Source organism: Xenopus tropicalis, chromosome 8 (genome assembly GCF_000004195.4).
Source record: "Xenopus tropicalis strain Nigerian chromosome 8, UCB_Xtro_10.0, whole genome shotgun sequence".
Classification (NCBI taxonomy): Eukaryota; Metazoa; Chordata; class Amphibia; order Anura; family Pipidae; genus Xenopus; species Xenopus tropicalis.
In genome coordinates this window covers 23,011,435-23,033,357 of record NC_030684.2, presented here as the reverse complement: position 1 = coordinate 23,033,357, position 21,923 = coordinate 23,011,435, and the positions used below count along the sequence as shown (strand labels likewise).

General features: G+C 42.1%; 1 protein-coding gene across 2 annotated transcripts; it reads right to left on the bottom strand.

Annotated features, from left to right (window-relative positions):
- Positions 1-1,420: 1,420 nt before the first annotated feature.
- Positions 1,421-21,626, bottom strand: dnase1 (deoxyribonuclease I). 2 transcript variants are annotated; one of them, XM_002935508.5, is made up of 10 exons: positions 21,539-21,626; positions 20,899-21,041; positions 19,551-19,639; positions 17,114-17,197; positions 16,826-16,941; positions 13,804-13,916; positions 8,445-8,602; positions 7,814-7,910; positions 5,296-5,347; positions 1,421-1,707 (listed from the first exon to the last, which is right to left on the bottom strand). In XM_002935508.5, exons 2-10 carry the CDS (start codon positions 21,034-21,036, stop codon positions 1,493-1,495), a joined length of 1,062 nt encoding a protein of 353 aa, XP_002935554.1. In that variant the 5' UTR covers positions 21,037-21,041; positions 21,539-21,626; the 3' UTR covers positions 1,421-1,492. The 2 variants fall into 2 exon arrangements, with proteins under 2 accessions (XP_002935554.1, XP_012824396.2); XM_012968942.3 differs by lacking the exon at positions 1,421-1,707 and adding an exon at positions 3,074-3,362.
- Positions 21,627-21,923: the final 297 nt, after the last annotated feature.

Below are 21,923 nucleotides of genomic sequence, written 5' to 3'. Positions count from 1 at the left end.
TGCCATGTGTCTGCTCTAGAGTTCATATCTCTGTACTGTATGCCTCCTTTTTCTTAAAATTTCTGTATAACACTGTGCACATCACTATATGTAACTTGGATTTGTGCCTAAATACTGTGTAACTCCGTTGCTCCCCCCTCCCTTCCCCTTCCTTTTCCCTCCCCCCTCCCATGTTACCAAAACAATAAAAATGATACTATGAAAAAAAAAACAAGGCTAATGATTGGCTGCCATGGGATCAGCCCCATGTAGGAAGAAATGGTTAAATGGCAACATTTTTGTACTTGAATTTGTTCCCTCACGTCCTCACGAGCTTTCAGGATGTATGAGCTATTATTTAATACTCTGTATTAATGTATACCTCTAATAAAGCTGTCTGGTTAATATCCTTTGTAAATCTGAATGATTCAGGTCAGGCCCAGGGGGAACTTCGGGGCCAGGCTCGATTTGAGTAAGTATTTATTTAAATCCAAGAGTGACTTACTCACTGTGGGCGAGAATCATATATCGCTAGTGGAGGATCATTGGAGTATATACCTGTTCAATTTATCTATTTATTTATTAATTGTTATTTAGCATTTATTTTAGGTACCGAGTTTCCCAGAACAGTCCTTGACAGTAAGAAGAGAAAGTGCAGGTTCCTCAGTTAGTAGAGTTGCTCCAAGAGTACAGCCCAAGTAGGCAGGGTCTTTGCTTTGTAAACACTTTATACATTTACTAGTTGACACCTGTCATCCAAGCCACTCTAGATAAAGTCATGTGGACTTTACCAACCCAATATCTAGACAACAATCCCACGAGATGAGGATTTGAATGGATCTGTTCCATAGCCCCTATTATGACATTAATGGTATTTAAGACCAGAGTAACTGCAGCCTTTAAAGAATCTAAGTACTGCACTCTCAGGACAGGACAAGTGTGGAACTTGAATAAACATTTACTTTGCTCTTTGATTTAAAACCTGTGAGTGCAGTACTTTAAGCCTTCTATGCACGTAGTTAACCCTATTCTGCACCCTGGCTGATTTATTGAAGTTCCAGATACGAGTGCCAGCTCTTTTCCTGTGTTTATATATATCCCAGTGAGAATTCAGTGATGTGTGCCTCCTAGTTGGTATCCCTGAAACATGTTGCTTTTGGTTGATGCCCCACCCTGGAAAATTTTCTGTAGTTAGGCAGGTTATATATAGGCATTATGGTTGAACTTGATGGACGTATGTCTTTTTTCAACCCAACTTACTATGTTACTATGTTACTATGATGCTGATGGATGACCCCCCCCCCTCATTAACTGACAGTTTTCTGTGTGAGCAACTCTATAAAGTCAATTTAAATTTTTACCCCCAGCGAAACTCAGATGGTTTAATCATTTGGATTAGGTATAAGAGGTAGCAGCAAATAACTGAAACATTGTTGCCCCATATGCATGTTGTTTATTGAGTGAATTCATAATAGTTTAGACAGCCTTGTTGGGCCCCACATGCATTGGGGATTTATAGTTTACAGTAACCAACATAGTCTTTACAGCAGTTAACATAGTCGCTGCACGCGGCATTACAGTTACAAGGAAAGGATTGCGAATAGGCCCCGCAACGCCCAAGACAGGTTGTAAAATCCACCCCTGTACAGGTACATGGGCCATTGAGAGAGAGGCCACCATCTATCCCAATGCTGCCTCTAGGTTCAAAACGCTGGCCATTGTAGAATGCTAAGAGAAAGAGAGAAAGAATTTTTTATGCAAATGAAACAAGGTGTTTCATGGAAATGATCTCATTTCTCAGCAACCCAATAAAACTGGGAATTCATTATTAATTATTTAAACCCTAAACCCTTCTGATCTCAGACATATCTTACATCCTACTGTGCAACATACTCAGTTTGGAAATGGCAAACTGATGGGCAATGATTGGACCAAGGGAAACATTAGCGCTTGCCAGAAGCACTATAGAACATACAAGCCATTCAACAAGTCTTTCAGTACTAAATGATTCACTCTGACAAATAAAGTTGGTTAACTCATGCCACCTCCTGTTTAGTGGAATAAGAAGTTCTGACACTGCCACACATGGCATTTTCTTCACTGATGTATGTTAGCCAGCAGATGCCAAAACTGTCTATGCCTGTGCATTCCCCACTCAAGTGAAAGGGAAAAAAGATGTCTTGGAGAGGCACAAAGAATAGTTCCATACCTTCCAATAACCTGCAGTGTTTACTAAATTATTCCCCATGAATTAATATTTTCGGTTCCCACCGTCCCAGGTCAATAGGAAAAGATCCATGCCCCAACCTTCTCCTGGCCTTGGCAAAGCATTTAGAAGACCAGGAAGGAGACAGAGGTTCAGCAGTGGAGGTTTTCCATGTACAGAGTACAGCCCAAGTAGGCAGTTTTCTTGCCCTGTAATACTGGCTATACACAGGCCAACAATGCCGGCTCATCCATTCCTGATAAAGCCAGCAGCATATTGGAAATGATATAGGGCCAAAACTGTGGCTTTCCTAACCGGTATCTAGAGAGGGATGAGCTAGCTATCCAACAATGAGGTTTAAAAATCAGTCAAGAACTTAAAAAAAGTCTGTATAGAGCTTTCCTATGAGCTGATTATTGACCCCTGGGCCAAACAATTGTCCCAGTTTAAAACTTCGCCTTGGTGACCATACTGAGCACTTGTTCGGTGACCTATCTGATCTGTTGGTGTATGGTTTTTTTTAAAGATTCTTTATCTCTGGGTCAGGGCCTTCATTTTGATCCTTGTGCCATTAAGGTTAGGTCTCTATAAGCCCTTTATCATGACAAAATATATTGCTATAATGGACATAGTAGTTAAAGCAAGGTGAATAATTCATTCCAAAACCATATCATGGGGTGGGGAGCTGGCTCCTGTATCTCTTCTCCCTTGAGAAAGGTGTTAAGAAACCACCATGCCTGAAGCATACGACTGATTGATGAAGACAAATGTTTTTACACATTTATTAAGCACAATTAGGGTGACAAGAGTAGAAAATCAGTGGTCAAACTGTAACAGCTGTACAAACTAGGTGTTGGTGGGGGAGCAGGAAATAAATAAAGCATTGTCTTAGCGCATAAGCAACGTGCTGTTTATTGAGTTAGTCCATGACAGTTTAGACAGCATTGGTTAGCCCCATTGCCTATGTGACTTTATAATTTACAAGAACTAGCATAGTCAACACAGCAGTTGGTGCATGAAGCATTACAGTTACAGGGAAAGGTTTTTCCAGAGGACCCGCAGCGCCCACGGCAGGATGTAAAATCCACCCCTTCACAGGTACAGGGGCCATTGACAGAGAGGCCACCACTTATCCCAGTGCTGGCGCTGGGCACAAAACTCTGGCCACTGTATAACACTGGGAGAGATAGAGAGAAAGAAGGTTTTATGCAAATAAAAGGAGATGTGCTTGAAAATAAGCTCATTTCTAAGCATCCAAGCAAAGTGTTATACTGGGCCTCCTAAGGTCCATCACAGAACCTGACATTCAGGGGGCCACACTCACAACATCGAATTCAGTCAGAGATTGAATGCAATAGGTGTCACATAGGTCTATGGTTTAGGGCATATCTCCATGTGCAGGCAGAAAAAAAACCCATGTGGCAACAGCAAGAAGCAAGGTCTTTTCAAACAAATATTGGTTCTCTTAGACTGTTCCCTAACTTAGTTAAAGTTTGCTGCCACAGTAGCATTTCTTAGCGACCCCACAAACCCTGGAAAGACAAGCAAACAAAAAATATAACCAGGGCACTTGTCAGTATCCCACAGGGACCCTGGGTTCCCCAAGCAGCTTCAGGGTCTGCTCACCCTAGAGTCACACTAGCCTGAATCTGCCATCCTGGTAGACAATAAGTCCCTGTCTGAAAATGTTTGGCCCTGGAAATGTACATTTTTTTTTTTTTTTTTTTTAAATTGACCAATAGCAAAGAAATATTTAATTAATGTTATAGGCAGAGAATGGTGTAAATGAGTTCCAACCTTGGTCATTAAGCACCCAACATATGGCAAATGTGACACATTATTTCCCTTTAAGCGCCTGCTGTGCCAACTAACTTATTATGCCTAATAAAGCCTTTAGGATTTTGGGCTTTTATTGGCTTATTAATTAGCAACAGAACACCAATAGGGTTGCTACCTGGCCGGTATTTAACCTAGCCGGCAAAATACCAGCCATGGCCAGGTCCGCAATTACAAATTTACCGGCAGTGTACTGCTCTGGCCCAGCCCGCCCCCAATAGACCTTTGAAATACCCCCACCCGCCTCCAAATTCTACTCTCAGCTAGAACCTCAACCCCGCACTACTCACTAGATTTTCTAGCTGTGGCCGGTGATGTTGCAATTGGGGGTGGCCCCAATCACGTCATAACTCAGCCCCTATCATTATCGGCCTGCACACTGGTAGACATGCATTAGAAGCTACAAAATGTGGCAACCCTAGACATATTCAAATATCTGTGGGAATAGAGTTAAATGGGTAGTTTCCCTTAAATTAACTCTTAATTTTAGGTTTTAGCTGAAGCTACCCCACCACCAAGTCAATGAACTGGGGCATAACAACAAGGCCTCTCTTCCTAAATAAGTGGAGTAATGTAAAGAAGCAAGGGTTGCTACTGGTCTAGAAACACATAGCAGTCTCTTAGACTGCAGAAGGAACCAACCCACCCCACCATCTTGAGGCTCACATCTTTTCCCACTCACACCACAGCTAGACCTACTATATACTGCTAAGAAGGGAGACATCTGCTTTTTTGGAGGGCTAAGGGGATCAGGACAGGATGAGGGTGAATCATGGTCTGGGTGGAGTGGTGCTTTGAGTGCTTAAAAGTGAGTTCCATGGGGAAAAATTAATAAAATAGGGAAATTACAAATTTACCATCAATTACATTTCCAGTTCATTTGTAATACCAGCCCCGGTCCCAGCTGGTCAATGCAATATCAGCCAGTGGCAACCCCACCTATGTGCCTTATGGGTACAGGTCCCTTACTTGTAGTATAGATTCCATTACTCTTGCTCTCACTTTCCTGCAACATTTAGTTATTTATCAATATCAGGGTCTCGTCCCCCACACATCCTTTGGGGGCAAAGGATCCCCCACCTCTCCCCCTCCAACCCTCTGCAGGGGCCCCCGCCATCCACTTGATGTCCTCCCCTGAGCACGTGTAAGTGAAACTTACTTTCAACATGTCAGGGGAGGGACACCAGTGACTGGGGGAGCACCACAGGGATCAGGTCTGGGCTACCGGGGCCCACCTGGTTCCTGATCAATATTAACCACACTTTTCTACTCACCATCTTCGTACAGCTCCACTTCAATGGGGTAGTGGTCAGACACTGCTTTGGCCTGCAATAAAAGAGATTTGTTTCACATGTTGTAATGCAATACACATTTGGTGAAGCAGCAAATCATTATACTTATCTTGTACCTATTACATATACAGTAGTCAAGGTGGTACAGGATTGTACTAGGGTGTGCAGGGCCCACTGGGGCTACCTACCCAGGGGTGGAGTGCCAATGTTTTCAGCTGGGGATAATTTCTCTGCGTCAGAGGGGTCCACCAGAATTTTTCCCGGTGTCGGGTCAGCCCAGTCCGACCCTGATGTGTTATCCTACTGTAAATGGCCAACATTTCTATAGCAATCTAACACAGAAGGAGCTTGGTGAAATATACACAGTGAGCCCTGCCCCTTACTCATGAACCTCTGTGTTAAAGGACAAGGAAAGATTAAAACTAAGTAAGCTTTATCAGAAATGTCTAGGTAAATAAACTCATAAACACTCACTGAAAAGCTGCAATACACAAGATTTATTTTCGTCTTTTGTGAATGCATGTTCTGTGTCAGACTTCCTTTTCTCGTGAAAATCGTTGAGGGCACGACACAAGTCTGCACAGCTTGCTTCTCCTCCCCCTCCCATCCCTTCTCTCTCCCCCTCCCAACTGTGTTGTAATCTGAGCTACCAGCACCCATGTCTGCAGTGTATGGCTGGCTTTAATCTTCCATCCCCTTTACCAGTTTAGTTGCACGTCTCTGCACTCTCTCCAGCTCATTAATATCCTTCTTAAGGACTGGGGCCCACAACTGCACTGCATACTCAAGGTGAGGCCTTACCAGAGACCTTTAAAAAGGCCCTCTTTTTATACAAGACAGCACTTTATTTGCTTTAGTAGCCACAGAATGACACTGCCTGGAATTAGACAACTTGTTATCTACAAAAATCCCCAAATCCTTCTAAATTAAGGATACCCCCAACACATTACCATTTAGTGTATAACTTGCATTTATATTATTTCTACCAACATGCATAACTTTCCACTAGTCAACATTGAACCTCGTTTTCCATTTTGCTGTCTAGTTTTCAAATTTTGCCAAATTGCCCTGCAAAGAGGCATCATCCTGCATGGAACTTATAGCTTTGTACAATTTAGTATCATCAGCAAAAATAGAAACAGTACTTTGTATACCCACCCTCAGGTCATTAATAAACAAGTTAAAAAGCAAAGGACCAAGGACTGACCCCTGCGGTACTCCACTAACCACACTGGCCCAATTAGAAAATGTTCCATTTACCACCACTCTGTGTACTCTATCCTTCAGCCAGTTCTCTATCCAATTACAAATATTATGTTCCAGGTCAATACTGTATCCCTCCATATTATCATTAACCTTCTGTGAGATGCTGTGTCAAATATCAAAGTCCAAGTAGGTGACATCCCTGCAATTTCAGCATTTAGGTTCCTACTCACCTCCACATAAAAGGCAAAAAAATTAGTCTGGCAAGATCTGTTACGCATAAAATCATGCTGGCACAAACAGTATTTTGATTTCTAATATATTCAAATATTCAATCTCTTATTACCTCTTCCAAAAGCTTTCCTACCATTGATATCAGATTAACAGGCCTATAGTTTTCAAGCTGAACTTGAATGCTTTAAATTTTTTTATTACCAGCCTCGACACTAACATTTTTATTCAACGATAAAGGTTTTGCTTTTCAATGTGAATATGCTGGCCTGTATACTTGTTAAGCAATATTAAAGATATTCTATTTTCCTTAGCAGTAGAGTGAAAAGCTGAACTTTAACAAAAAAAGTCGGCTTTTTCACTCTACTGCGCATGCACCAGCCCAGGGATTCCGAAGACAGAAGAAATAAGGAAGAGGAAATACTCGCTGCAGCTTCCCCGGGCTGGTGCGGTTTTCTCCTAACAGGAGCACCAGGCCGGGGTAAAAGGTAAGCGAGTAAAGTCATTTGGGGGTGCCTAACATTTTAGCACCCAAAAATGACTTAGCCTTTCCTTCTCCTTTAAATGTTGCAGGCTAAACTGATTTATATGCAGCCATGCAGCATGTATCTAAATTAATTGTTAACTAGCCATGCAGGATGTGGATTCAGTATGTTCCCAGTATTAAAGGGGAGGCAACCCTTACTCTTAGTAGAGCAGATCAGTCTATGTTAATAGAAGTACAGTTTTTATAACATGATAGGTAGTCTTTCAATAGGTAGACTTTAAATCTGGCCTAAAAAAAGCATTTCCTACTGGTGCCAATTAAATTAATGGACAAGAATACATTGGGCCTCATAAATGTGGTTTGTTAGGGACATGAAACAGCCCAGGGTTTAATGATGTTCTGACTGCTGTGTAATTAACCACTTAGCACATATGTTAAGCAAGAACTTACCATTTATATGTGTTATTTATGTTGCAGTTATTTATGTACAGTAATACTGTGTCCCAGGATTTGTCAGTAACCAGTGTTATAAGGCATACGGTGGCCATACTGGTGAATTAGACACCCAGGCAGGCTTACCATTTCATAAGTCAGGTCATATGCCACATGGTAGTTGAAGGCTTTGGCTGTGCCCGGGATAATGCCACTCTGCAATTGCTGGCCGCCGGCAACCATCCTGAGCAACAGAACAGAAGTTATAAAGGATGGCAGAAAAGGCACACTAACAGATTCTACAGCCAACATGGCAATACAGGGGTTAAAGGAGATAAAGGTTATTTATCAGGTAAAGACTTTTTTTTTTGTGTTCATCTCATCAAGGGTCTAGGTAAGCCTGATGGGGAAATAACTGGATTGTCCCAGTTTGTCTCAGCAAGTGGCAAAAGCAGATCTTTACCCGTATGGCTAGCAATTGCCTTGCAGAATCAAGCCATAGTCTCTTCAGCAGGCTCCAGTTCATTATCATATCACCCTGGGTCTCTTAGTGGCTTATAATCCAGTTGCCAATTATGGCATTCTCCATAGCAGGAACAACTCCCTAGGACTACCTCTACAGAGAGATACCATACATCTATGCCAATATAGGTATTGCCCAATACTAGGCACAGTTCAGCAGGGAAATATGAACTTTTACTAGCCCTTTAATGTAGGCACCCCTGATATGAACCTATCTACAATTACTGCATTGCTTCCCTCAGTGCACATATCTCACCGGTCATATGCACAGTTGGTGTTTGTGCTCACTGTGGTGTCCTCTTTATCACCAATAAGCCAGGCAAGTTCTTCAGCATGACGAAGACGGATTATTGGCCAGTGCCTGGCAGCTACATAACTGCAGGCAGCATTGTAGTCTCCCAAAATCAGAATATTCTGCGAAAAGATTGGCCTGTTTTAGTAATGCACACATTTAAAGAATAGAGTTAGAATGGGGAGGCATGGCAGGCAGGGCAAATTTGAAATCACGGGAGCACTTACCAGGCAGTCAGTGTGTGCTTAGTGCACAGGCCGGAACCCAGACGGCAAATTTAACAGTAGATAAAAAGATTCATACAGAGCATTCCAACACTGCTGTTAAAAAAAACATTATTTTTTATTTATTCAGTCCCTTTAAAAGCATATTGTGTATGTCAAGCATGTGGTCTTTTTTTGTACATGCACAATATGCTTTTAAAGGGACTGAATAAATAAAAATAATGATTTTTAACAGCAGTGTTGGAATGCTCCTTACGAATCTTTTTATCTATGACAGGTAGGGCACCAGGCCTTGTGCACCATCAATACTTGGCACTGTTTAATATTGGTATGGTACCTATCATCTGGAATGCCTGGGACCTGGAAAGGGGCATAAGTAGGGTTGTCAAAACTGCCTGTCCAAAACTTGGTCAGGAATCTGCCATAGGCCTGGTGTTGGTCGCTTGCCTCTATTCTGCCTCGGCAGCACTGTGTGCCAACCACAAACCCCATTACTCAAACAGGCGCCCCACCACTCTCTCCTTCCTCCCCTCCAGTTGCTCTCCCTTTACTGAGTAGCATTCAAGCCATATTCCTAATCCTAGCTCCAGCCCTAACTCCAACTACAAAGCAAATAGAGCACATTTTAAAACCAATGTAGTACCACCCCTCTTTATGTGGTGTCAGATATGTATCTTTAAATTAAAGTAGTAACCGTTTATGATGAACTTTTCATAAGGAAAAATCTACATTTTTACAAGTGAAAGATATAGCGAATTTCCTGAAACAGCAGTTTTATGGGTGCTTTATAGTCCATAAAGCAGAGAGAAGAATGCAGGATCTGGAAGCTAATAAAAGATAATGAGCTATAAAGCAGACTGGGCAGAGCCAAAAACACATGCTTGCACATGCCTTGAGCATTAGGGACTCAAGGCCTCCCAGTGTTATGTTGATACCTCCAAGAGATACCGTAGGCTGTTTTATTTACCATTCCTAACTTTCCTATTTACATTTTTGTAAAAATCTATTTTGGTGCCATATTCTGAATTTTATCTAGCCAGCATTAAAACCAGACCTCCGAAAATATTTTGAAATTAAATGTCTTACATATGTTACTTAAGTGCTCTTAAACCCACCTTTAATGTTTTCTATCTGCCAGAGTGTCCCTTGACATAACCACTAGAATATCAGTTTATATTGGCTGATTCTGTCATGTTATTTCAGTGATGTTTATGAAGGTAAGGTGTAAAGGGGTTTCACAATGTTATGTTGGGGTAATTATTTAGTTTAGTTGAGATAGCTGTTAGTTGTAATTATAGTGTTTGGATACTAGAGAGGAAAGATGGAATTCCCAAAATGTTCTGTCCAGAAAGCTATAAAAATGTAGGACACAAGCTCAGGTGTGTGTCAAGGGTGGAACATTTAAGGTGGGCCATGTTTGAAGACAACTACAACAAGAACCAAAATGAGTAAGGGATGATTTAGCATAGAGTAAGTTTGTAATAGCCCAGTAGTGTGAGACAGTTTAGGCCAGCGAGTATGGGCAGCTAAGAGCCCCACCAAGGTGGGTAAGGGAGTAGCTTCTCAGTGAATACCTCGCAAGGTAGGGTTGAAATGTAAAGGACCAGGGTTGTGTTGGCGCTGGGTATTTAGAGACTAGAAAGTGTTGGGACCCATTGGAAGTGCCTAGCAAATTTGGTGTCATGTGTTGACAGGTTCCCTGGAATGAAACTGGAGGTTGGTGGCAAGTATGGGAGAGAGAACACTTTAAAAGGATTGGGATTAATAAGCTAAAATAGTGTAATTAAGTGTTGAACTGTTCTTTAAGTAACTGAAGGAAATGTTTTACAACCCCAGGCATCTTGTACTGCTTCCTGTGGTTTTGTGTTGGCAATGGTGATCATAGGGAATTACCCCCTACAAGAGGGGTGGCCAGTAGTGTTAGGGATATCCAGTCAGTGTTAATTGATTCGGTTCATTTGCAGACTCTTTAAATTTGCTTCTTTATCTCCAGCCTGGATAAGAGGAGAAATAATTCACTTCTTACCTTAAACCATCCATAAGTAAGCAACTACATGGGTAACATGGACTAATATTTTTTCCTTGGTCTTTTACAGCCTGTATCATATTTAATAAACCTTTAGGAATTTCCAGTCCCTGGAGAGCTTCAACACTTACAGTGTTATAATAAACAAGGCTCATAGAATGAAACAGGAGAAGTAGGACACCTTGTTCTTAAGAGCTTGCTATCTAAGGGTTACAGGAGAAGGGTTCACTGGAGATGTTGGTTTAAAAGATTCCAAGGTGCAGAGACAAGACCTAGCGGTTATGAAAAAGAAGAGACAAAGGCATGTAGAACAGAAGGCATAAAGGTGTATGTTAGCAGATGAGGGCAGGGATATAGAAATATATGTTTTTTTTTTATATAACCAGAGATCAGATAACTGAACTGAAGCATTGGCTGCTTTAATTTCATTGTGCCAGATCAGGAGTTGGCACAATATCCCTACAAAATTATTCCCTCCATAATTGTAAGTATAAGATTACAGATGTAATGCTTCTCACTGCAGCTAATTGGTTGGAAAGACTATCTTAGAGAAGACAGTTATGTTACTTTCAAAAAGGCTACTATTAAGAAGATAGTTATGTTAATTAGTTGGGAGGACTACCTTCAAGAAGACAGTTTTGTCATTTGTTTATGAAGACATTTATGTCACTTGTTGGGAACAGCACTTTTGGGAAGATATGTCAATTGGTTGTCAAGACTACCTTTGAAAAGACAGCTGTTACTTCAGTTGTTTGTGAAGACAAACTTTGGCAACTGATTGGCAAGACTACATTTGAGACACTTAGGGGCTGATTTACTAATCCACGAATCCGAATGGGAAAAATTCGGATTGGAAAACGAACATTTTGCGACTTTTTCGTATTTTTTGCGACTTTTTCGTAGCCGTTACGACTTTTGTGAATTGTCGCCACTTTTTCATAGCCATTATGACTTTTGCGAATTGTTGCGACTTTTTCATAGCCATTATGACTTTTGTGAATTGTCGCAACTTTTTCATAGCCATTATGACTTTTGTGAATTGTCGCAACTTTTTCATAGCCATTACAAATTTCGCGAATTGTCTCGACTTTTTCGTAAAGGCAGATGTGCTTAACCAGTTCTTTTCTTCTGTGTATACAGTAGAGGAGGCAGAGGGCCAAGTCCCACCCAATAGCTGCACTGTTGCCTCAGCTCCAACTACACAGTGGTTGGCACAGGATATGGTGCTTAAAGGGTTACACACGATAAATGTAAACAAGGCACCTGGGCCAGATGGAATACACCCTCGGGTACTGAGAGAGCTAGGGTCAGAATTACAGTGGCCTTTGTTTCTGATATTCTCAGACTCGTTTTCATCAGGTATGGTACCTAGGGACTGGAAGAAGGCGAATGTCATTCCCATATTTAAAAAGGGAGTAAGATCTCAGCCTGGCAATTATAGGCCTGTAAGTTTGACATCCGTGGTGGGCAAGTTATTTGAAGGCTTGTTAAGGGATCACATACAAAATTATGTACTGGAGAATGCCATTATGAGCAGTAATCAGCATGGCTTTATGAAGGACAGGTCATGTCAGACCAATTTAATTGCTTTTTATGATGAGGTAAGTAAGAAGCTGGACAGTGGGGATGCAGTAGATATAATCTATTTGGATTTTGCCAAAGCATTTGATACCGTTCCCCACAAACGACTGCTTTCTAAGCTAAGGTTCTCAGTGGGGTCCCTCAGGGTTCTGTACTGGGTCCACTTTTGTTTAATTTGTTCATAAATGACTTAGGGGAGGGTATTATGAGTAATGTATCAGTGTTTGCAGATGACACAAAACTCTGCAGACCAGTCAATTCTATCCAGGATGTGACATCCCTGCAGCAGGATCTTGGCCAACTGGCAATCTGGGCAGCTAAGTGGCAGATGAGATTTAATGTGGATAAATGTAAGGTCATGCACCTGGGATGTAAAAATATGCAAGCCCCGTATACCCTTAATGGGACTGCACTAGGCAAATCCATAATGGAGAAGGACCTTGGAGTCCTTGTAGATAATAAACTTGGCTGTAGCAAGCAATGCCAGGCAGCAGCTGCAAGGGCAAACAAGGTTTTGAGCTGTATTAAAAGGGGTATAGATTCACGGGAGGAGGGGGTTATTCTTCCCCTTTACAGAGTGCTGGTAAGGCCCCATCTAGAATATGCTGTTCAGTTTTGGTCTCCAGTGCTTAAACAGGACATTATTGAGTTAGAGAGGGTCCAGAGAAGGGCAACTAAGCTGGTAAAGGGTATGGAAAGTCTCAGTTATGAAGAAAGACTGGGTCTGTTTACACTGGAGAAGAGGCGCTTAAGAGGTGACATGATAACTATGTATAAATATATAAGGGGATCATATAATAACCTTTCTAATGCTTTATTTACCAGTAGGTCCTTCCAACGGACACAAGGGCACCCACTCCGTTTAGAAGAAGGGAGGTTCCATTTAAATATTCGGAAAGGATTTTTTACTGTGAGAGCTGTGAAGTTCTGGAATTCCCTCCCCGAATCAGTCGTGCTGGCTGATACATTATATAACTTTAAGAAGGGGCTGGATGGATTCTTAGCAAGTGAGGGAATACAGGGTTATGGGAGATAGCTCTTAGTACTAGTTGATCCAGGGACTGGTCCGATTGCCATCTTGGAGTCAGGAAGGAATTTTTTCCCCTCTGCGGCAAATTAGAGAGGCTTCAGATGGGGTTTTTTGCCTTCCTCTGGATCAACTAGTAGTTAGGCAGGTTATATATAGGCATTATGGTTGAACTTGATGGACGTATGTCTTTTTTCAACCCAACTTACTATGTTACTATGTTACTATGTATTGAGGGCTTGGAAAAGTCGCAAAATACCGATCATTACGAAAAAAGCGCATTCGGATGCTTTTCGGACGTTCGTGGATTAGTAAATGTGCCCCCTAGTCACTTAGTCAGGAAGGCTATCTTTGCGAAGACAGTACTTGTTACTTCTTCTTATAGAGTACTGCCACACTGCCATTGCAATGTGGAGAATGTAGGCACCCAAGAAATAGAATATAAATAGAAATCAATCATGTAACCTCCATCTTCAGCCGCTGCTTGGCATCCACCCACGCATCATATAGGGCGTCCACCTCCATGACAGCGTAGTCTGGACTTGTGTGAATGGAAATCAGGGCAAAATCCTTCACCACTGAAACAGAAGAATGACAAGAGAGAGATTAAATAGAGGGGCCCACTCTCAATGGAGAGTTCACATTGATGCAATTCACAAAGGAAAACATGGACTCCTTTACTTTCACGTGGTTTGCACTGTGCTAATCCTGATGTCCAAATGTGGTTTTAGCTCCTGGGGTCCCATTGAGGGCTACACCAATAGATGGAGCAGATTTGCTTCTAAAAAAAACAGTCAAAATTGTGGCAGGTGTAACTGTTCCTGGCACCCGCATTGACATTGACAATTGACATTGGAATTATGGGGGAAATGCTGCATTCTGGGTAAAAACCATGGTGATTTTGTGCAAAATTGTATGTTACACTGCAGTTGTGTTTGTAAATGGCTGAGCCCAACATCCATGTCTGGCTATCAAGAGATGCTGAGAAATAACAGCTGGACAGCAAGCCTGTCTATATTTGGATGTATTAGTGGTATATTATTTATTTCAGACATTTTAAAGAGAAAACATGCAGTGTCCAGGGGGCAAGCTAGGCTCCATGCTACCTTACCGCTTTCTGCCTAACCCACTGCACTCTTCTGCAATATTAGGGGCCAAACAGAATGATGAAACAGGAGGAAGGAAAGAGAGACATCTAGTGGGCAGTTTATGTTCCATGCGTTAAAAAAGACTAAAGGGTTGATTCAAGTGCGATAAAACGAACGCTATTTATAGCATGCGCTAAAAATTTTATTGCGTCTTATTTTTTGCGTCTTAACGCACGATTCACTAAAAGGATACTTATACTTAGATTGTAAGCTCTACGGGGCAGGGACCTCCTTCCTACTGTGTCTCATACGACATGGCACTTATATATATATATTTATTGTATTTATTTATTATATCACTTTTGTATTCTGTAAGATTGTACAGCGATGCGTACCCTTGTGGCGCTTTATAAATAAAGTTATACATACATACATACATACATACTTGTTGCACGCGCTAATTACCAAACATGCGCTGCTTATCGCGCGCACAACATATTAGCCATACACACCATTACGTTTGTAAAAAATACTTTTTTGAAAATGACCATTTCCCTGCAAACTGGAGGCTGCATCACTCTAGAGTCAACACAGACTTGAATAAATCACACTGCAAAGTCCATATTGTGTTGCCAAAAGCTCATGAACTGTACTTTTCTATAATTACTGCCTGCCCCAAGTAGGTGTTAATTTTCGCATGCACTAATGCGATATTTAGCGCATCTAAGTGTTTGTGAATCATTGGTTAGTATTATATCTGCGCGAGAATTAATGCGTGTGATATGCGACTTAACGCATGCGATGATAGTTTAGCGAATCGCACATTTTTTTCGTGTCAATTTTAACGCAAAAAAGCATGCAATAAGCGTTATCGCACTTTAGTGAATCAACCCTTAAATTGGGCTGTCTGCTGTAGAAATGGCAGGCAGGTGGTTGCCCTGTCCCATCTGCAACCCTCACAAACCTTCTGTGTTCCTCAGATGTGGCCCTCAACCTTCTTCTGATACCTATCACATGGGCCATGTGTCCCTGGGGTGCAAAATACACCACATATACACAAATACTTCAAGGTGGAGAACTGTGCAAGTACTGTACCTTGAGAGAATAGGAAGAGTACTTTAAATATTGAGAATTTAAGCTGTCTTTCAATTGCCTATAGCTCCTGTACATAGATCCCTATGTTTACTTGCCCTTTATTGCACGAACACTAGAAAATTCCAAGCTCAGTCCGTTGGGAATAAGTGGTACTTTCCCTTCTCAATCACATTGTTAATTCTAATTGTGTTTATTGCCTAAATATGTGCTGAGATTTGATCTGTAGGACTGAGTATAATTATTTGTATTTCATATGCTCGCCAACCTGGGGGGAATTGGTGTTCAACTTTTCACCTCTAGCACAGGCAGTAATGACTGGCTGATTTGTGTTGGTTATATAAAGATCCAATATTGCAGCGAGCGGCACCACATTGCCTGTAAGTCTGGCAGTATGAGTCACATGAGCCATGGGCAGTAATTCAGAGCAGATGTCTGTGCACTGCTGTCTTAAAGCGACACCTAGTGGTAAAGTTAGGTACTTAGTGGTAAGTCAGTTTTGCAGCACCTATTGTTGAGAAATACTGTCATGGGAAATATGTTTTTTCAAACACATCACTTAATAGAACTTTTCAGAAACACAATATTTATATTTAATTTTGAAATTTCACATGGGGCTAGCCATATTCTTCATTTTCCAGGGTGCCACAGCCATGTGACCTGTGCTCTGATAAACTTCAGTCACACTTTACTGCCGAGCTGCAAGAGTATTATTATATGCAGGCCTGGACTGGCAATCTGTGGTTTCTGGCAAATGCCAGAGGGGCTGCTGTAAGATGCCATAGACAGTCACTATTTATATATATAGATAGATAGATAGATAGATAGATAGATAGATAGATAGATAGATAGATAGATATTGATATATATATATATATATATATATATATATACATATATACACACTAGATATATACACACTAGATATAGCTACAAATTGTCCATTGGATGTGGACTACATCAGCACATTGATGGTCCTGACAGACCTGAATAGGTTACTATTACGTTCCGATCATTGGCCTTGTACAGAGGTGGCCAAATCGTTATATTTATGGGTACAGCCAGCTTTAGACAATCATTGCAAGAGATCCATCCTGTGTGACCTCTAGGGGGCGTTAAACAAATCTATAGAAAAAGTGGGGCAGATATTAGCTTTCAATCAGGTGCTCAGTAAATGCTACATGCTGATTGGTTACTGCGATTTTCTATACCAGGTGCAAATTTTGTGACATTCCCCCTTCTAATCTGGATATAATATATATTAGTGGGAAAGCGCTGTGTGGGCGTCTTCATTCTCCTGTACATACCGGTAGTGAGGGAAGTGAATCGAGCTACAAAAGGTTCTCGGATGAAGCTGTCCGTGCCGCAGTTCTCGCAGCCATCATCATAGTGATACCACTCAACAGGCTTTACGATATCCTCCCTGTGGATAAAAAAGAGACACAGTCATATTGGTACGGATGTGCTGCCCTTCTACTCATTTGTATGAGATTTGGGATATGGGAGTCAACCCTCACTTTTGCACCTTAATAATTAACTACACCCCTAAAAATCTCATAGATATCTCATTAGCAAGAGATGGGGGTGCCCCTCACCTGTATATATAGGCGTACTTCTCACGGTAAGAACTGCGGCCCAGATGATCAGAAATCAGCACGTTGTAATTCAGTTTGGTGGCTCTGCAATGAAAGCCAAAGGTGTAAATAAAAGAGTTGTTTTGTATTTTGGTGAAACAGTTCATTTAAATAGGTGGTATATGGTGTCAAGAACAGTTCTATTCCATTGCTTTACACAGACCAAGAAAGTTTTTCATGACATTTACATTTGTTCGATACCAAAATGTTGGAACTTTTGGATCATACCATTATATTTTCGTACGACCACAATTAAAATTTTTTGCGCTTTTAAAGCACATCAGAAATTATTGGATTTAATCCGAATTTTTTCTATCATACTTTTAAGGGGCCCATTTATCAAAGCCCGAATTTTGGATATTTAAAAGTATGATAGAAAAAATTTGGATTAAATTTTGCATCGTAGTTGCATGAAAATATCGTGGGATGATTCAAAAGTTCCAAAATTTACGAATCCGAACGATTGTAAACGGCGTGAAAAACTTTCTGACTTTGATCCTTCAGTGCATGATTTTGGAAGCCTCCCATAGGACTCAATGGTACTCTGCAGCTCCAACCTGGCCCAAGGAAAGTCTCCCATAGGGCTCAATGGCACTCTGCAGCTCCAACCTGGCCCAAGGAAAGTCTCCCATAGGGCTCAATGGCACTCTGCAGCTCCAACCCGGCCCAAGGAAAGTCTCCCATAGGGCTCAATGGCACTCTGCAGCTCCAACCCGGCCCAAGGAAAGTCTCCCATAGGGCTCAATGGCACTCTGCAGCTCCAACCCGGCCCATGGAAAGTCTCCCATAGGGCTCAATGGCACTCTGCAGCTCCAACCCGGCCCAAGGAAAGTCTCCCATAGGGCTCAATTGCACTCTGCAGCTCCAACCCGGCCCATGGAAAGTCTCCCATAGGGCTCAATGGCACTCTGCAGCTCCAACCCGGCCCAAAGAAAGCCTCCCATAGGGCTCAATGGCACTCTGCAGCTCCAACCCGGCCAAAGGAAAGTCTCCCATAGGGCTCAATGGCACTCTGCAGCTCCAACCCGGCCCAAGGAAAGTCTCCCATAGGGCTCAATGGCACTCTGCAGCTCCAACCCGGCCCAAGGAAAGTCTCCCATAGGGCTCAATGGCACTCTGCAGCTCCAACCCGGCCCAAGGAAAGTCTCCCATAGGGCTCAATGGCACTCTGCAGCTCCAACCCGGCCCAAGGAAAGTCTCCCATTGGGCTCAATGGCACTCTGCAGCTCCAACCCGGCCCAAGGAAAGTCTCCCATAGGGCTCAATGGCACTCTGCAGCTCCAACCCGGCCCAAGGAAAGTCTCCCATAGGGCTCAATGGCACTCTGCAGCTCCAACCTGGCCCAAGGAAAGTCTCCCATAGGGCTCACTGGCACTCTGCAGCTCCAACCCGGCCCAAGGAAAGTCTCCCATAGGGCTCAATGGCACTCTGCAGTTCCAACCTTGCCCAAGGAAAGTCTCCCATAGGGCTCAATGGCACTCTGCAGCTCCAACCCGGCCCAAGGAAAGTCTCCTATAGGGCTCAATGGCACTCTGCAGCTCCAACCTGGCCAAAGAAAAGTCACGATACCGAAGCTTGAATGAATTCTGAAACTTTCATACTCGTTGTGACAAATACGATTTTTTCACACAAATTGTCTCAAAGTACGAAAAAGTTGCGGAAATTAATGAAAAAATCGCAGAAAATATGCACAGTTCTAAAACTTAGAAAAAATTTATTTTTTTCCCATTTGGACCCAATTGTACTTTAATAAATGTGCCCCTAAATGTCCGAAATTTGGACTTTGTCTGGTCTTCACCATATTTGCTTTTGACCACACCCCAATACAGGATAATGAGGTTGGGAGGCAGAGCAGGACTAAGTACATTCATGTCTTGTCTATAGGAGAAACAAGACCCATAGGTCCCCTGCACAGGACCTTCCTCCTTAACTGCCTCATTCCCACCCCAGAAAGGCCCTGGTACATATATTCCTGTCCCTGGTTCTCTAGTAGTTTTTTCTGACCAGGAACATGCACAACTGAAGAAAGAAGCATATCCAATCTCAGTGCCCACACTCCTGGTTGGTGATCTCTGCCAGAGTGCCAGGCTGCCAATGCCACTGCACAGCTCCAGCGCGGAACCAATTTTTGAAACCCAAAGCCAACCCGGACCTGCAGCTCACTACCCAGACCCACAACCCACACTTCCACTTGGACCCACTACCCAACCCGTAACTGCCTTATGTGCAACCCAATCCCAAGCAAAAGAGTTGCTTTTTTACATGCCATTTACCTGTTCACCTGGGTTTTTCAGGGAGCACAAAGTGTACCGTGTTAGAGATGAGAACCAAAAACACATTATGCTATACAGTAAGTAGTGTGTTAGGGCGAGCTGCACATTGACAGTTAGATACCTACAAGCTGAGCTCCTTGACAAGACTGATAATCGCTGTGTTATCCGCATTCATCACCTCCTCAATGGCAATAACTTCGTATCTGCTCAGGATCTGGAGAAGAGAGACAGGGGCACATGTATGGGGCACAAATCAGATAGTGTCAAGGTAAGAAGATACTGTTCTGGGCTTCTAGTTAAATACTAACATTACGATATATAGGGAAAGATGGGGGGGGAAGGTTAACCAATGCCATAGCTTTAGGCTATGCAGGTGCTTGCCCCTCACTGCACTTGGCCCTGCAGACTGTACATTCAATGACTGCTCTTTGGATATGGAAGGCTTAAAAATACATATGTCACTTTCCAGTAGTTAATGTGATTCATCGGGGGTGCAAATTTATTGATGCAAGACAGTAAATACTTTTAAAAATTGGAGCTGAGTGGGCATTTCAGTTAAATATTTGGTGTGGAATGAGATAACCATGGCCCAGGGGCAGGGCTGTCGTCAGTAATCATCATGCCCCAATCAGCAGAGCCTCTACCCGCCCCAGCAGCCCCCAATTATTAGCCCACCAGTCACATGGGTCTGGTGGGAGGAGTCATCACCTGATCCACACTGGCCATCCCCCATTATGCCAAAACCTTTCCCATGACCCACCCACTCCCCTGCCATAATTCCTGCACCTTAAATGGATTATGCCCAGTAACCTCCTGATGGCAGCTCTTGACAGGGTGCTGAAAGATATACTGCCCAAGAAGAAGCCAAAACAAGCTATTTTTTCTGTCTGGTTAAGATATAGTTATATCAAATATGTGATAACCATATGGAGTTGGTCCATATCTATATCAAACTTGATTTAGGTCTTTGGCTCATCCTGTCCCACCATTCCACACTCCATTAAAACAAATCATTATCATGTCCTTTTCCATTAGAATGAATATGTTTTGGTGCTCCATATTATGCCAAATCAAGTTTGCCCCATCTGTATGTTATTTTATTATGTTTGGCATCAGGCAAACAAAAAAAAGATTAAAATTAAAGCCTAATAACATAGAGCTGAGTTTTCTCTCTTTATGTATTATCACATAGAGAAAGGAATGCAGAAGTTCAGCTCAACTACCCAAGTTGCTTTGGGATACAAGAAGAATAGGAAAGACACTCCCATGAAAAAAGTCAAAGCCAGAAACACTTACAGTAGTCAGTGCTGGACGGGTTCTAATAGCAAGGGAGTGTACTAATTGTGATTGATCTACTCTGCATAAATGTGTAATGAATGTAAGCCCCCTAGGTGATTGTGTGTATGCATAACATTGCCTTTAATGCCATCTCTTTCCCATCAGGACAGTGATAGAAGTAGTTCAAGCTCTTACCCGGATCAAGAGTTCTAACACCACTGGATCATCCACTTTCGTCATGCTAAATCTCTGTATATTGAAGGAGGCGATTTTAAATGAGAATCCAGCCTGTAGGAAGCAGGCTGTCACAGCCACCAACACCAACAACTTCATTGCTCCTAAAGAATTCATGACACAGGTAAGGTACAAGACAAGCTTAAGGTTGAACAGAACATTGTAGTGTTCTAGGTCTGAGCTTAGAAGTTGGATCTGTTACAGAACTTGATTGCTGCCATGCACCCATGCTATCTGGAATATGGTACAAGCCTTCCCCACCTCTGTATTTTCTTCCCCAAATGCACATATACATATATATAGTAATAGTGAAGACATGATCCAATGTTCTATGTTAATCTAGATATTTCCACTGCCTAGCCCTATTGATAAAGAGACTTTTTCTACATTGTAAATGTTATTGCAACTGAAAGCAATATTTATTCGACCCTTTGTCTTCTCTGGTTCTGCAGGAATCGCTCTTCCAAGTCGGTTGGCTGCTTCTATATTGTTCCGGGAAAACCAGAAATGCGGAGAATATAAACAGCCAAATAAATATTAATTTAAGTATGGTTACATTTACCAATAACTATAAAAGAAACACTGAAAATGCATAATTTACCTTACAGTGTCCCCCCGTAGCCAGAAAATGAGAAGCCTGATACTCTGTGCCAAACAACTGGTGGCGTTGGGCGCTTTATAAAGAATTCCCATATCAGCTGTGTGAAAAGAAATCTTAAGTTCCACCTGCTCAAGCTTCACCCTTTTTTGTCTATATTTTCCGTGTAAACAAGGGAAATAATCAGCAAGGCAAGGTCAGACACCTATTTTTATGAAAGAAAATATAACATGTCACTAGTGGTATATACAACTCAGTGGTCCCACAGGAATCCCGAGTAATCCCAGAGTAAACACTATGGGGCAGGTTTACCAAAGCATGAATTCGAATCCCGAATAGCAAAAATTTGGATCGGAAACAAAACTTTCGCGACTTTTTGTCGCCGTCG

Coding starts and splice junctions, on each gene's coding strand:
- dnase1 (XM_002935508.5), bottom strand. CDS start 21,036: ATGAAGTTGTTGGTGTTGGTGGCTGTGACAGCCTGCTTCCTACAGGCT. Junction 16,942..17,113: donor AAGTACGCCTATATATACAG/GTGAGGGGCACC, acceptor TTTTATCCACAG/GGAGGATATCGTAAAGCCTG. Junction 5,348..7,813: donor ATGACCTGACTTATGAAATG/GTAAGCCTGCCT, acceptor CTTTTATTGCAG/GCCAAAGCAGTGTCTGACCA.